At 41.1% G+C, this 15,465-nt stretch overlaps 1 protein-coding gene across 1 annotated transcript in view; it reads right to left on the bottom strand.

The window, feature by feature from the left end:
- Window positions 1–15,465, bottom strand: part of KLHL4 (kelch like family member 4) — a 133,806-nt gene that overhangs the window by 19,097 nt on the left and 99,244 nt on the right. Inside the window, exons 5-6 of the mRNA XM_063431864.1 lie at window positions 14,141–14,353; window positions 10,265–10,451 (exon numbers count right to left, since the gene is read on the bottom strand). Of these exons, the coding sequence (XP_063287934.1) occupies window positions 10,265–10,451; window positions 14,141–14,353 (400 nt within the window). The remainder of the gene's footprint in view (window positions 1–10,264; window positions 10,452–14,140; window positions 14,354–15,465) is intronic.

Below are 15,465 nucleotides of genomic sequence, written 5' to 3'. Positions count from 1 at the left end.
CTGCTTCCTGGAGAGTTTCTGGCACCGTTGAGTTCTGTGGATTGTTGATTCTTCGTCTTTTTTCTTCTGAAGTAAGTTCTTTTCCTTTCTCTTTTTTCCTTTGTTTGGTTTCCTGTAGTTTTTCTTCTGGGTTCTAGTTTTCGCTGTTTCATCTATTATTTATAGATGGATTCGCGCTCAGGATCTAGAGAATCAGAATGTTCTCATCATAGTAGGTCACAATCTAAGCGATATAGGTAAGCCATCCAATTTTTGGAATTTATTAATATTTGATATCTAAAAGAGTGGTAATGTACTAATATTCACGTTTGGTGTATTTCAGTGATAAAAGTACAAAGACTTCAGGATCGTCCAAAGGGAAGTCGCCCAAAAGGACGCTGTGTGTATCCTGTGATAACAGAGCCATAGAAGGGAAACGTCTTTGTTCGAATTGTCTCTCAGCAGCCGCTGGACCTTCTCAGTTAACACCAGACTTTAAGCAGCTTATCAAGCATGCAGTTGCCCGGGGCATCAAAGAGGTTGGTAAGACCCACAAGCGACCTAGATATTCTGAGCCGTCAGATTGGTCTCCTGATAACTCGGAGGATGAGTTTATGGACACGGCTTCGCTGAGAGACTTGGCTTTTTCCTCGGAGGAGGATGCTTTGCCTGATCCTGACTTCCTGATACCTGCAGAGGTGGATCATTTGATTGCTCGGGTCAGAGAAACCCTTACTTTGAAAGAGCCCTCGGAGGAGGAACCCTCTACATCTAACCGCTATTTCTCAGATCTTAGAAAGAAGAGAGCGGCTTTCCCTGTGCATACCACTATTAGTGACCTTATTAAAGAAGAATGGTCCAGGTCCGATAGGAGATCCTCTGCAAAAGGGAAATTCTCCAGATTGTATCCGTTTGATCCCAAAGATGCTGAAACATGGGATTTTCCACCCAAGGTTGATGCTGCGGTGGTTAGGCTAGCCAAGCGCACTACCCTGCCAGTGGATGATGCAGGCTCCTTCAGGGATCCAATGGATCGTAAGATGGAATACTGCCTGTCTAAGTCATATGTAGCCTCAGGCACGAGTCTCCACCCTGCCGTTGCTCTCACGTCTGTTTCAAGAGCTATGAAGGTTTGGCTACAGGAGCTGGAAGGGGACATCAAGAGGGGCAGGAGCCGTTCCTCTATTGTTGATGCCCTGAAGGATATGCGTCTAGCGATTGATTTCTCTTCGGAGGCCGCAGTGGATCTGGTGAGAAACCTTGCTAGAAATATGTCCTTCTCGGTTTCCTCCAGGCGGGCGCTCTGGCTCAGATCTTGGGCGGCCGATGCTTCCTCCAAGAATAGTTTGTGTTCTCTGCCATTTCACGGAGACATGTTATTCGGCAAGAATTTGGATGAGTGCATCAAGAGGGCGGCTGAAGGGAATAAAGCCTTTTTACCCCAAGAGAGGAAGTATAAAGGATCCTTTCGCGCCCGGAAAGAGTACCATTCCTTTCGTGACAGTAGGTCCTACAAGCCTGGTAGGGAATACTCCCGATTCCAACCGAGGAGAGGTGCCCCTTCTGGGTACAGAGGAGGCAGGTCTCGCGGGTCGTCTTCCTCTAAGGACCCGAAGAATCTATGACTACGTACAGCCCAAAACCGAAGGTGTCGGGGCTTGTCTTCTCCAATATCTTTCAAGATGGACCATCTCTACAAGCGACGTTTGGGTGCTGGATATTATTCGGAGAGGTTACCTACTAGAATTCTTCAAGCATCCTCCCAAACGATCCTTTCACCTCACAAAATGGCCAGGGGACAGGGAAAAGTGCATGGCTCTACGAAATTTCGTCCATTCCTTGCAGAAGGAGAAGGTCATCGTCCGAGTACCGGCAGGCGAAAGAACTCAAGGATTCTACTCTCACATCTTCTTGACAAGAAAATCCTCAGGGGGTTGGAGACCCATTCTGGATCTGCACAGGCTGAACAAGCATCTGCACGTTCGCAGGTTCAAGATGGAATCTCTGCAGTCCATAATAAAGGTTGTGTCACCCAACCAATGGATGCTGTCTATAGATCTACTGGACGCATACTTTCACATACCCATTGCCCAAATACATCAGAAGTTCCTGAGGTTTGCTGTAGAGGAAGGTCATTTCCAGTTCAGGGCCCTCCCCTTTGGACTGAGCACTGCCCCGAGGACGTTTACAAAAGTCCTGGTTGTTCTCATCGCGGAGCTCAGAAAGCTAAACATCGCTATTTACCATTATCTGGACGACGTTTTAATCTTGGGAAACGACGTGGATTCTGTGACATCCCAGGCTATCACCAGCATTCAGTTTCTGCAAGCCCACGGCTGGAAGATCAACACCAAGAAAAGCCACCTCCACCCGACTCAATCTATGGTTTACTTGGGTGCCCATTTCGACACCCTAAAGGGTACTGTCCAGCTCTCATCAGTGAGAATTCTGAAACTCAGACAGTTATTGAGGAGAATGCTGAATTCCCCGGTTGCCCCTGCAAGGGCGGTAATGAGCCTCCTTGGTTCTATGTCCTCCACAATAGGTCTGACGAGATGGGCTCAGTGGAGGATGAGACCATTCCAGGCCAACTTCCTGAGTCGTTTCTTATCCGGGAACCTGTTCCAGCCCATCAAGCTTCCCCTGAAGGTACGCCATTCTCTGGTCTGGTGGCTGAACAGAAAGCACCTAGCCAACGGCTTTCCATTAGGGGATATCGCATGGAGGACCGTGACAACGGACGCCAGCCAGTGGGGTTGGGGCGCTCATTATCTCCACCACTTTGCGCAGGAAGAATGGAATTTCAAGACGAGCAAGGTTCATTCCAATCTGCTGGAACTTCTGGCTGTCCTCAAAGCTTTGAAGCACTTCTCGATCCAGCTCAAGGGTCAATGGGTAAAGATAAGGACGGACAACTCCACCGTGGTATCCTATGTCAATCACCAAGGGGGTACCAGGAGCTGCAAGTTGATGGTACTGATGAATCACCTGATGTGGTGGGTTCAGAGAAACCTGGCGGGCATTGTAGCCGTTCATCTCCCAGGGAAACGGAATCAACTGGCAGATTTCCTCAGCAGATCCAGAATAGATCCGGGGGAATGGTGCCTGGCTCACAGGGTGTTCCGCATGATTGTGGACAAGTGGGGTCTGCCTCAAGTGGACCTTCTGGCCTCTCGGGCCAACAGAAAGGTAGCCCTTTTCTTCACAAAGGAAGAGGACCACCTGGCGTTGGGAAGAGATGCCTTATCAAGCCCCTGGAAGTTCTCAATGGGCTATGCGTTCCCCCCGTTTCCACTAATCCTACCACTCCTGAGGAAGCTGAGATCGGAGCGGGTGTCTCTCATCCTGATTGCGCCTTATTGGCCTCGGAGACCTTGGTTTCCTCTGCTTCTGAGTCTTTCGGTGGAACCTCCTCTCCCACTCCCCAAAGTTGCGGATCTTCTGTTCCAGGGTCCTGTCATTCATCCAGACCCTGTCTCTCTCAACCTTATGGCTTGGAAACTGAAAGGAACCGGCTGTTGAATAGAGGGTTCTCCCAGACCGTGATTGATACTATGCTGAGGGCACGTAAGCATTCCACTTCGGCCACTTATTATAGAGTTTGGGAAGTTTTTTCCAACTGGGCCCTTCACAGTGATGTGGATGTCCAAAATCCCTCCTCCTCCCATATTTTGGACTTCTTGCAATCAGGCCTTGAGAAAGGACTGAGCTATAACACTCTCAAGGTACACATTTCAGCCTTGTCCGCCCTGACCAGTCATAGATGGGCGCTGGACTCGGATATCATCAGATTCATCAAGGGTGTCCTTCACTTGAAACCTCCTATTAAACCGTTTGTCCCTTCCTGGAGTCTCCCTCTGGTTCTGGATGCCATGAAGTTGAAACCTTTTGAACCTTTTGATTCAGTTTCCCTACAGGTTCTCTCTATTAAGACTGCCTTGCTGGTGGCCTTAGCCTCTGGCAGGAGAGTTTCTGAGCTCAGTGCTCTGTCCATCAAAGAGCCTTTTACTATCTTCCACAAGGACAGAGTGGTCCTCCGTACTGTTCCAGTGTTTCGACCCAAAGTTACTTCCTCCTTCCACATCAACGAGGATATTGTTCTTCCGTCTCTGAGGTCGGACGCCCATGGAATGGGGAATTCTGCTGACCTGTCCTCTCTGGATCTAGTGAGATGCCTCCGGATGTATATTGATAGGACTTCTGATTGGCGTTCTTCCGACAGTCTCTTCGTTCTTCATAGCGGCTGTAAAAAGGGCTCTCAAGCCCCCAAATCTGCCATTAGCCGATGGATAGTAGCGGCTATCATTCTGGCTTATCAGTCCGCCGGATATCCGGTCCCTGTGGGTCTTAAAGCCCATTCCACGAGGGCTCTCTCATCTTCCTGGGCAGCCGCTGCTAATGTCTCCCCTGAACTCATCTGTAAGGCGGCTACATGGTCTTCCTCTAACACTTTCATTAGGAGCTACCAGATTGATGTTAGAGCAGGGTTGTCTGATCAATTTGCTAAATCAGTCCTGTCTGTATCTAATTCCTGATCTCTGTGTCTGTCACTTGTTGTGGTGTTAATACACTTTGCATTTCTAAAAATTTTTGAGTCTGTGTCTCTTTCCCTCCCTGGTTTTATTGCTTGGGTATTACCCAATGTTGTGCTGCCATGGATATGGCCAGGAAAATGGAAAATTTATTCATACTTACCGTAATTTTCTTTTCCTGGTTATATGCCATGGCAGCACAAGGGTCCCGCCCGGGGATATTGCTGGAAAACGTGACTGGGGAAGGAGGGGCAGGAGGTGGTACTTATACGGCTTAATTATTATTCCTGTCCAATGGGGATAGGGAGGAGCTACCCAATGTTGTGCTGCCATGGCATATAACCAGGAAAAGAAAATTACGGTAAGTATGAATAAATTTTCCATTATATTTATTTGAATTATTTTTACTTTTTTATTTATTTTTATTTACTTATTTATATTTTATAATAATATACATATATACAATATATCTAGTTAATATATAGTTAATATATATATATATATATAAATATATATAAAATATATACGTGTAGAATTTAATTATAAGTGTATTTTTATATTAATATATGTATGAATATAGTAATAGAAAAATACACTTAGTATGATATTATATATAAGATATATATATAAATATATTTTTTTAACATATTTCTTGTTTATTTTTCAGAAGCAGGGAAACTGCCTGTCAGTTCACCTGCAGGCAGATTCATGGACGGCTATTGCGGCCATGTGACTGCTCTTTCAGAGTGATCACATGGCCCACGGGGGCCTAATTTGCAGAGGGGGGACTGTCTGGTCTGTCAGGCAGTACACTCAGACTAGGAGCAACACCGATCACCGTTGGGGGAACGGTGGCAATCAGGTAAGTAGTAAGGAATGCCAAGGACGTACTAGGTACGTCCGTGGTCTTTAAGGACCATTTTTTGTCAGATGTACCTAGTACATCCACAGTCCTTAAGGAGCTAAATGTTTTCAACTCAGCCTTCATTCTTCCATGTTAGATAAAAATCAGTGCATTTTTGATAAGGTTATTATAAGGAATTATTATGAGGTGCCAATTTGTTTAATTTTACGTTTACTCTTTGAATTCCCTTCTGGTGTGAAAATACATTATATAAGTAAACTGTCATCATAAACATTTAAAGTGATGCATTAATGCTGTCTGTAATTCAAAAGGGGCAAATGCACAAATTATTCTCGGGTCTCATGGAAGTGAGCCGAACTAACAAATGCGTACTGTTACTGTATGTATTACAAACTACCGAATGAGTCATCCAAATATATGCATGGCTCTAATGTTCGGTGCTTATTCGTTAGTTCTGCTCACTCTCATATATTTATTATAATAGGTATGAGGGGAGTGAGCCGAACAAGCATTTACGCACCAAACAAATGAGCCGTGCATTCAGATGAAGCATTCAGCATTTTTTAATACATTGCTTTAGCATAGAGTCATAGGATGGGAGAGTGAGCTGAATGAACAAATGGGTTCTCTGAAACAAAAATAATGTCTGAGTTCCATCTGAAAAAAAAACGAGTCAAAAACCAAAATTTGGTTCTGATGAAACAAAAACGTTTTAGGCGAAATACATTCGGACAAAACTAAAAGTTGTTAAGTAAAAACACAAATAGTATATCTAATAGTTCTAAACACCTGTGTGGTATCCCCTAAACCAACACCACTAATACACATAGACTACAAACACAATAGGTGGAGCAAATTATATACTTTCCTCTCTTCTCAATTGGTCCAGCAATGCTGCAAAGACAGAGAGGTATACAACAGTGCAGATAACTAAAATATTGCTTTTATATGAATTCACTCACCAGAGTAGAGCCAAAATAACCTGGCTCTGGTGTGGATGGCTTTAGGATCTATAAAGGTGATCCAAATCCCTCTGTGGACGATCTTGGTACCTGGTCTGGATACCTTCTCTGGATGTAGCGGTACTTACCCTCTCCAGGGGCCGGCCGGGGTCCTCTCTTCTCGCTGCGCGCGGTCCTGCTCCTGCACGAGCCGCGCGCGGCTCAGCCAACAAGATGATCAGTCAGGCGGGCAGTGACCGCGAGAAGCGGTCACGTGTCCCGCCCGACACTAAGAGCGCGCCGCGCGTCTCGGGCGCGCTCTTAAAGGGACAGTGGGAGACTAAATTAGAATCAGTCTCCCATTGGCCCCTGTCAGGCCACATTCCCCATACACTCACATTTTGGGGGCGTGGATATGACAGGGGCCAATCAAAGTGAACCTTAGGGTATTTATACTCACCTGTTTCCCTTGCTCCTTGCCCTATCGTGGTTTCTGTCCAGTTTCCCTTTAGTGCTTGTATCGTTCAGTTGGTTTTTTGGTGCTTGACCTTGGCTTTGTTCCTGACTCCGCTCTCTCTTTATCCTTGCTTGCTTATCCGCTATTTTGTCCTCTGTGTACCAGTCCTCGGCTTGTTCTACGTTACGCTGTCTCTCTGTTCCCTTGACCTCGGCTTGTTCTAGACTCTGTCTTGCTTTTTCTCGTCAAGTCCGGCCATTCTAAGGTCCGGTAAGACGAACCCTGGTTTCTTGTCTCCTGACTATCTGTACTATTCCTGCGTGTTGGGGTATATTACCGTGACACTGGATTACTGGAGTGGGATAGTCTTCTCCCAGCAATTAATAGCAGGAACTCCAATGATATAAAAATCTAATTATTTATTAAACATGTGGATAAAAGAAAATAGAAATAAATACTTTTATAAAAATGTCCAATGTCCAGTTTGCTTCCAAAACGCGTTTCGCCTGGTATGGCTTCCTCATTTGGCTTGATTAGCTTTCTCCAGTCCATTTGTTCTTTAAATGTATTTTGGTTCGCTGTCTTTTTTTCCCGTGGAACGCATCCTGCGTTCCACCTCTCCATCAGTATCTCAGTTACGGGTTGTGTTAATTCCGGATTACGTCACTTCCGGGCTGTGACGCATCGAGTCACGTGATCGTGTGATGCAATTCGTCCCCTGGTACCAGGGACTCAAAATTCAGAATGGATGTATGTTGCCGACAGAGTGGAACGCGAGGTGAGTTTCAATTGCATCACACGATCATGTGACTCGATGCATCACAGCCCGAAAGTGACGTAATCCAGAAGTGACACAACCCGGAAATGAGATTCTGATGGAGATGTGGAACACAAACGGACTGGAGAAAGCTAATCAAGCCAACTGAGGAAGCCATACCAGGCGAAACGTGTTTTGGAAGCAAATTGGACATTGGACATTTTTATAAAAGTATTTATTTCTATTTTCTTTTATCCACATGTTTAATAAATAATTGGATTTTTATATCATTGGAGTTCCTGCTGTTAATTGCTGGGAGAAGACTATACCACCCCAGTAATCCAGGGAAGGTATCCAGACCAGTTACCAAGATCGTCCACAGAGGGATTTGGATCACCTTTATAGATCCTAAAGCCATCCACACCAGAGCCAGGTTATTTTGTCTCTACTCTTGTGAGTGCATTCATATAAAATCAATATTTAATTTAGCTGTGAGTTATCTGCACTATTGGATACCTCTCTGTCTTTGCAGCATTGCTGGACCAATTGAGAAGAGAGGAAAGTATATAATTTGCTCCACCTATTGTGTTTGTAGTCTAAAAGTTGTTAAGTGCCCAAGTCTAGTTGAAATTTTAATTTTTGAAAATAGGATCAAATGAGAAAACATGTTTTTCTGTCAACTATAATTAATTGTTAAAAGTTTAAGATTTTTTTTATGAAACATGGCAAGAGCAAATACATTGTATCTGTTCTAATGCAATGGGAGACAGTCCATCTTCAGACATTTTAACTTATCCTTTAAAAGTTATTTTACACTCTCCATTTATACAAAATAAAAATTATATTACTTTGCTTCATTAAATTTGAGCTTAAAATAGAAAACCTGGTTAAAATCTGAGCATTTTAGCAGATTAAATATCTTGATTTATCTTGGTTTGCCCATCACCACTGTACATGAACAATATGAATATCCATACATTGTAAGTAATGCCGTTAAATATTTTTATTAAACAGTGACTTGTGCTATATCTGCAGAGTTATAAGGCAGTGTTGAAGAATTATTTTATTTTGTGTGGTTGCAGCACAACTCATGTTTAGTGTATGAACACCTGATAATGCTATAAGTGCAACAGGGTCTATATAATCTACTGTAGTGGTATGTCAAAGTTTATTTGTCTGTTGTTAACGTCTGATTATTTCAATTGTAGAATTTCCTACATGAGCTGGTGGGTAGACAGCCAAATGATCAAGCAGAAGATGTTGGTCTAATTATTACTTTGTATCCTTGTTTCCTTAGCCAATCCTATTATCACAGTGTTCTATACTAATTGCTCTGTGCCATGCTTCAAAGCTTGCAGGTCCAAGTGTAATTAGTGTATTTCAAAGGTCATTGTGACATCCCACCGCTTTTGTTCTCCACTTCATGCTCTGAACTGGGTCGATTGACCTCTAAAGTCGTAAAGAAAATATACTGCAGATCCTTGTCAGAAATGCAGGAACTCATTGCCTCCTCAAAAAAAAGCATTTTTATATCAAGTTTTCATCTTCAGATTAGAGACGTTTTAAATGATGTCAACCTGCTGTGCATCACAGTAAGAATGGGTAGATGCAGCCAATTGATTCATAAAACTGTCAATAACACTTACTGGGCATTATCACAGCAAGTCATTACACAAAGCTCTTCTTTTGTAATTGTTCTTTTCTTATTTCTGTAAATCTATTAATCATTGTTATGATGTTCCATGGTATTGATTAGCATGAATCACCTGCTTCCAGTTAAGAGACTGCGTATTTTGGTGACTTATTTTTTTGGAAAATATAAAACAAAACAAGGAAAATAGTATCATAGACCCTGAACTAACTTAACCCATAATCGCCCCTACATAGATATCCCTTGAACCAAACTAAGGCACAAAATTGCCCAAGGCATGGAACAGAAATTCTAATTGTAAGGGTCCATGAAGACTGTATAAAACTGATGGCATTCCAACACCCTGAAAACCTTATTGATTGGTTATCTTAATTAAAAAGGCAGAATGGGCATTAAGCATGTGGACCAGAAATATAAAATCAATCATAAAAGGGTTACTACAACCAAAAACCACTTCCTATCTTGGTCTTGGGAGAGGTTGAGTTAGACACGAAAGCATTGACTTAGACATGAAATGCATCCATCCTTATGATTTTGTGACTATCCTAAAAGCCCTCCTTGAGTCAGCAAACATTTTCATTACATTTTATTGCCTGACATATACCTTTGGCAACTATTTGCAACTATTTTACCATGTAGGATGTTAGTAAAGAGAATATATACCTTTTTTCAACTACCATAATGCTTTCTCTATATTTGAGTACTTATTACTACGAGAATGCTTTGCACTTTGTGAAGGTTTTCGCCTATATCATGCACTATGGAAAGGTTCATTTGAAACAGTGATTTCCGTGTCTTTTTACTAATATATTATAATATCTATTCTTTAATTCTATTATTTTCTTTGAAATTATGCTGAATTTGCTGGGGTTGTGGTGGGCTATTTTTTGTTTCTTTTGCTACATGCATAGTATACTTTGCAATTATGATTTAAATTAAATAGAACACATGGGATAGCTCTAGACAAATTAATTCTACTAAAATAAGTTATCAAAACATAGAACATTGTATTTATTTCAGTTATCTTATCTAAATGCATTAGAAACGAAATTCCGTTTAAATGGACAGTGGATGTACATTACCTTTTGTTGAATCCATTCCACCAACAGCATAAAGTGCTCCGACAGTGGACTTTCTGGGCTTGGTTCTTGGACTTTGCATCATTGACCGCCTTTCTGGCAGAAGATGGTATTTCATAGCTTCCATTAGAAATTTCTGGCACTCCAAGTCATTAGCAAACAGTGGACTATTTTCAAGGTCTGCAAGTAACTGAACCAATATCTTTTTAGTCAATGATACAAAATATTCACATTGTCATAATCGTAATTAAAAAAAACACTAGACAATAACCCTTACAGTGTACTTTGGGCTAGCTGGAGTGCTTAAATAAACAACCCAAGCAACATAAACACTACAGCTTCCTGCAGTAGTTATAGCGCCAGGAGAAATCCAGTGCCCCAACTGTAATTAGTTTAAATTCATACCTCGGGTTTGCAGGTTGAAGGTCCCCACATTCACTATATCGAACAGAGAACCAGAAGCTCTCTGCAGCTGATTGCTCTCAGCCTAAGAGCTAAGCTCTGAATGCCTGAGCTTAGCTCGGACAACCCACTCTCGATCAACTGAAGTGGAGGAGAAGAACGGTGTCTGATGGACCCCAAGTAAAAAGTAAAACCATTCTAAAAGAAGTAGTGTTTGTCTCTTAGATTGTTAATTGAGCCTCTCCAGCTAGCCCATGAATCTTCCTGTTTTGCCATTTGAAATATTGTGATGAATTTGTAGGGTTCAATTAACATCAGAAACTCAATTAACAGAGTTTGTAAGGGGAGCATGTTGCAGCATTTATGGTGCTTAGATTTTTCCTTCATGATAACATTCTCTCAAAAATGATGTTTGAAAAGTAATAACAAAAAAAAACTTCTAGATACAATAAATAAGTTAACGCAGAATGCATTTCAAGTTATTTTGAACTGAAAATTAGAGCCCCCCCCCCATCCACCCCAAAAATGTAAAAAAAATCAATAAAAAAACTTTCTCTTTTTTCTTTTTCCATTCCCCTGTTATCTTTTCTCCTTCCCCTCCCCACCACCAATTGTCCAGCCTTTGTTTTCCAGTGTGTATACACAAAAAATAATAATTCCATATGCCACATGGTGAAAAGATTTTTCTTGGTGGTCTGTCGAGAAATGAAAAATCAATGCATGGGCACGCACAGATTTCTATATGTAAAAAAACAAATGTAAACCACAATGTAAAACACAATGTAGACAACAGTTGGAAAGATACTGAGCATGACTCAAAATGACCACTGCAAGGACTCCCACAGATCATTTATGAAACTGGGCACAGGTATTATAAAATGCTGCAATGTGATTTTATAATGAATATTTGCATACATTCTGTGGTGTTCAATTATTTATGCGTCTGGCAGAGCTGTACATGTGCATGTGAGCTGCATATCCAAATCATTACTGCAGTCCAACTCTGACCAATATTAAAGAGATTAACGCATAGAAAACAAGGGAGATTAATTGAGAGACAGTATATTATTATAACATTATGTGACAATAAAAAAGTGAGAGCACTCAGTAAATATTAAATGTTACCACAAATGTAGGTCTATACAATCTTAAAACATAAATAAAAAGAGAGACCAAAGGCTAATACTGTTAAACATTACAGTAAAAACTCATATTACTGGTCCAACTCACATGTTGCTGAGCCACTCATAAAAGCTGGCTCAGACTAGAGGCTTTAAAGGGAGAAAAAAACAGGTACAGTGGATCCTTGTTGCAATCAGGATATCTCCAGGCTTAAATATCAATTCTCCACCAGACAATTCCAGGATGCAGGATCGAGGTGGTAAAAGCACAATTTATTGAATTGACATTAAAAACATAAAAACAAGGAAAGTCCACTGATCACTTGCCACTTGCCGCGTTTCGGCGAGTTGACTTTCTCGAAAGTGGTTAGTTCTGTTCTCCTCCGTAGTTCCATTTTTAAATATGGTTCTGGTCTCTATTTCCGCTTTTGTCATCATCGTGCGTCCGGCGCTTCCTTCTTTGTGCATCCTTGCATTGTGACATCATGATGATATCGGCACGATGATGTCATCATGCTGATATTGTCATGACATCACAACGCAGAGATGCACAAAGTGGTGATCCGCACTAACAGACATAGTGACACACATCATGGCGAATGCCACATGTTCCCCAAGTCACATCACAGTACCACCGGACATCATGTCCAGGCTTGAGAGACTTTTCAACAACTTTTGGCAGGAGCTTAGTCGCAGAGTAAAGCAGGCTGCCCCACAGGAGCCAAGTGGCCACCCACTTGTAGTGCAGTGTCTGCAATCCCATCGCAGACCTGCAGCCCCCGGACATAAGAAAGCTGTAACATGGTGGTGGAGCCAGCGGCAGTCCTCACGCAAAAACCAGCTAACTGGGAAGCGTGACTTAATGAAGCCAAAATCAGAGTCACCAAGAGAGGCTGTGGTACCTAAGGGAACCCTTACGGCAACTTGGATGTTGTTCTGCCCAGAAATTCCTGATCTAAGGAGCCTGAGACACCTACTGTTGTACATCTTGTTGGATGAGAGACAAAACTCTCATTGGGCCCATCTCCACACCCCAGTGGTCTACTACCACCAGGGATATTCACACTAAGGACAAGCCAACCAGAGCAGGACTTTGTTTTGCCCCAGAGGGGAATAGGCTGAACCAGGACTGGTCCTTCTGCAGTCAAGTTTGCAGCTACCTTTCTGTCACACATACGTCCTTATGTGAACCTCAAGTTTAGTTTCATTCTAGCTTTTATTTTCTTATATATTGTTTTGTCCCTTTTACACCTGAGCAATTATCTGTTGTTAGGCATTGTATCCACAACCATGTATAGCTACACGGCACCTAGTTCTACCATAACCACTTTGGGGGCCTCCTGCGTTGATTCCCTATACCACTATTCAATTTAATGTTTCACCTAACTCAAAGCTCAACTGGTTAACTTTAATCTCAGTGCATAGGATAAGCCTTAATCTTTTTCTTTCACACTCTCAGCATGCACTGTGTTCTTTAAATCTTAATAAATTTTAAAAAGTGCTGTTTTCTATGCTCACACTATTTGACGGTCTGTTTACTGCCATACATATGTTTGTGATGCTATCTTTGAATTTACTAAGCACACCAAAAATAAAAAAAATTACAAAAAATAAAAATTGTAAATATAAGGCAAAAGAGAGAGAGACAGGCAAACAGGCAGATAGACAGGCAGATAGGCAGACAGGCAGACAGGCAGACAGGCAGACAGTCAAACAGATAGATAATTTGTTGAAACCGACGAATGTGTAGGTCTGAAATCAAAGATGGCCCACCTATTAAAATAATAATGGATGTAATAGTGGGTTTCCCAGAGTCAGCATGACACCCAAAGGTAAAAGGGAGGCTAGATATAAATTGACTAACCCCTTCCACAATTTCAACTCTTTGCCATCCACAATATATAGTTGACTGGTTTGTGAATGTCTCCACAATTTAGATACAGCATTATCATTATTACCTGTTATATATTTTTTATATTATTTATATAGCATATATTTATTTTTTTTAGGCTTGGGTTCATGTTCGGACTATTGTTAAAGTAGTGTAGGAGTTAAGGGTTGATAGCCGTTACTAACTCTTAAACCATACTAATTAGTGAACAGTCCCCACTCAGAGCTGAACCCAGTTGAAATATATAAGCATGTGTAAGAGAGATCCTTTACCCAAATGACAAGCGGGTGGAATATAATAAGGAGTATGTATAAAACATAAGACCATCATCATTGAACGCTCACAAAAAAAAACAAAACAATACCTGCCAAAGATTGCTATCATGTTTTATGTGCAGAATTTACTTGACATTTTGAAGTGGTTTAAAACTACAGTACTTTGAAACGTTTCTTTAAAATGATATACCTGCGGTGGAAGTAATGGTAATCTTATACACGAGAGTAGCATTCCAAGATCCCTCTGTCGAGATTGTATATCGTGTTTCACCCATTGCATTAAAGCTTGGAATATAGTTTCTTCATCGGGTACATTAATGTCGTCACTGGAAAGAAGCTTGGCTATTTCATTTGCAGGGAGTAGAAGAAATTCCTGATTCCGTATAACCTCAATGAAATGTTCCTGGAAATAAAAGGACATAAAAAAATACTGCGTTAGTGATTACGATTATGTAGAAATGTGCCATTAAATTTCCAAGGGGTTCCATTAAGATGTAGTTTTTCTGTAATATAGTGCCATTTTACTAATCACACTAAGCACACGTCGGATGCATAGAGTAAAGTAGAAATCAAATTAACTTTATTAGTTCAATAAATTATGGAAGAATAACAAAGTGTGGGCTTTGAAGTTCAAGTATATCTTTATTTTTCAGTCGTTCAATGAGAAAACATAAGTTATCTTCAGTATGTGCACTCTGGAAAAAGTTAGATAACTAAAAAAGCTATAATTTCATGGACGAAGTGATGTTAAGAATGATCTTGGTTATTGTTGTCCTATTCATTGATGTATTCATTGATGATCTTCCTCCGGTTGTATACCTTATATATCTAGACAATATGGCCAGCACCTAGCTTTTTTTTTTTTTTGGTGGAGAAGGACATCTGTGATGTCAGTGGTTCTCTTTACTCTTGTAGCTGCACTCTAGCAAAGACTGATGGAGTTTAAGAAGTGATAAAATTGCTAATTCTTACATTATTAAAAAAAAAATACGTGGTTGACGTGAGTAGTATATAGTACTCTGTCAAGGCGTGGATTAACACATATAAGTTGCTGCAAAGAGTATGTTTAGAATAGACGATGCACGTACAATAGGTAGAGTCATACCAGTTGTAGATAAGCAACCTCAATAGATATCTACAGTAAGATGACTTTATTTATAAATCATCAAGCTATATCTAAATCCTAAAACAACCAAAATTAAGGTTTCTTATAGTGTCAATGAGTAAATAGTAAACTTGTAATCAAGATAAAGGAGTAGTAAAATATATAGATGTGTTCAAATGAACTGACAATGGATGAATTGTTATAACACTGAGTAATAGAAATAAGAATGAGTAGAAAAAGAGACAGATAAGAACAGGAGACAGCAAATATAACATAGCTCTCGGCATCGGAGGCTGGTAGATATCACATAGTGTGATAATATCCTGCTCATCTTGATCATGCAATACTACAAATAGTATTCAAATTCGCCAGAGCCAAGGGAAATTAGTAACTAAAACCCTTGGGTTGTC

This window comes from Pelobates fuscus, chromosome 9 (assembly GCF_036172605.1).
Source record: "Pelobates fuscus isolate aPelFus1 chromosome 9, aPelFus1.pri, whole genome shotgun sequence".
NCBI classification, from domain to species: domain Eukaryota; kingdom Metazoa; phylum Chordata; class Amphibia; order Anura; family Pelobatidae; genus Pelobates; species Pelobates fuscus.
Note: the sequence above shows the minus strand (reverse complement) of the source record. Positions and strands in the feature narration are given on the sequence as shown.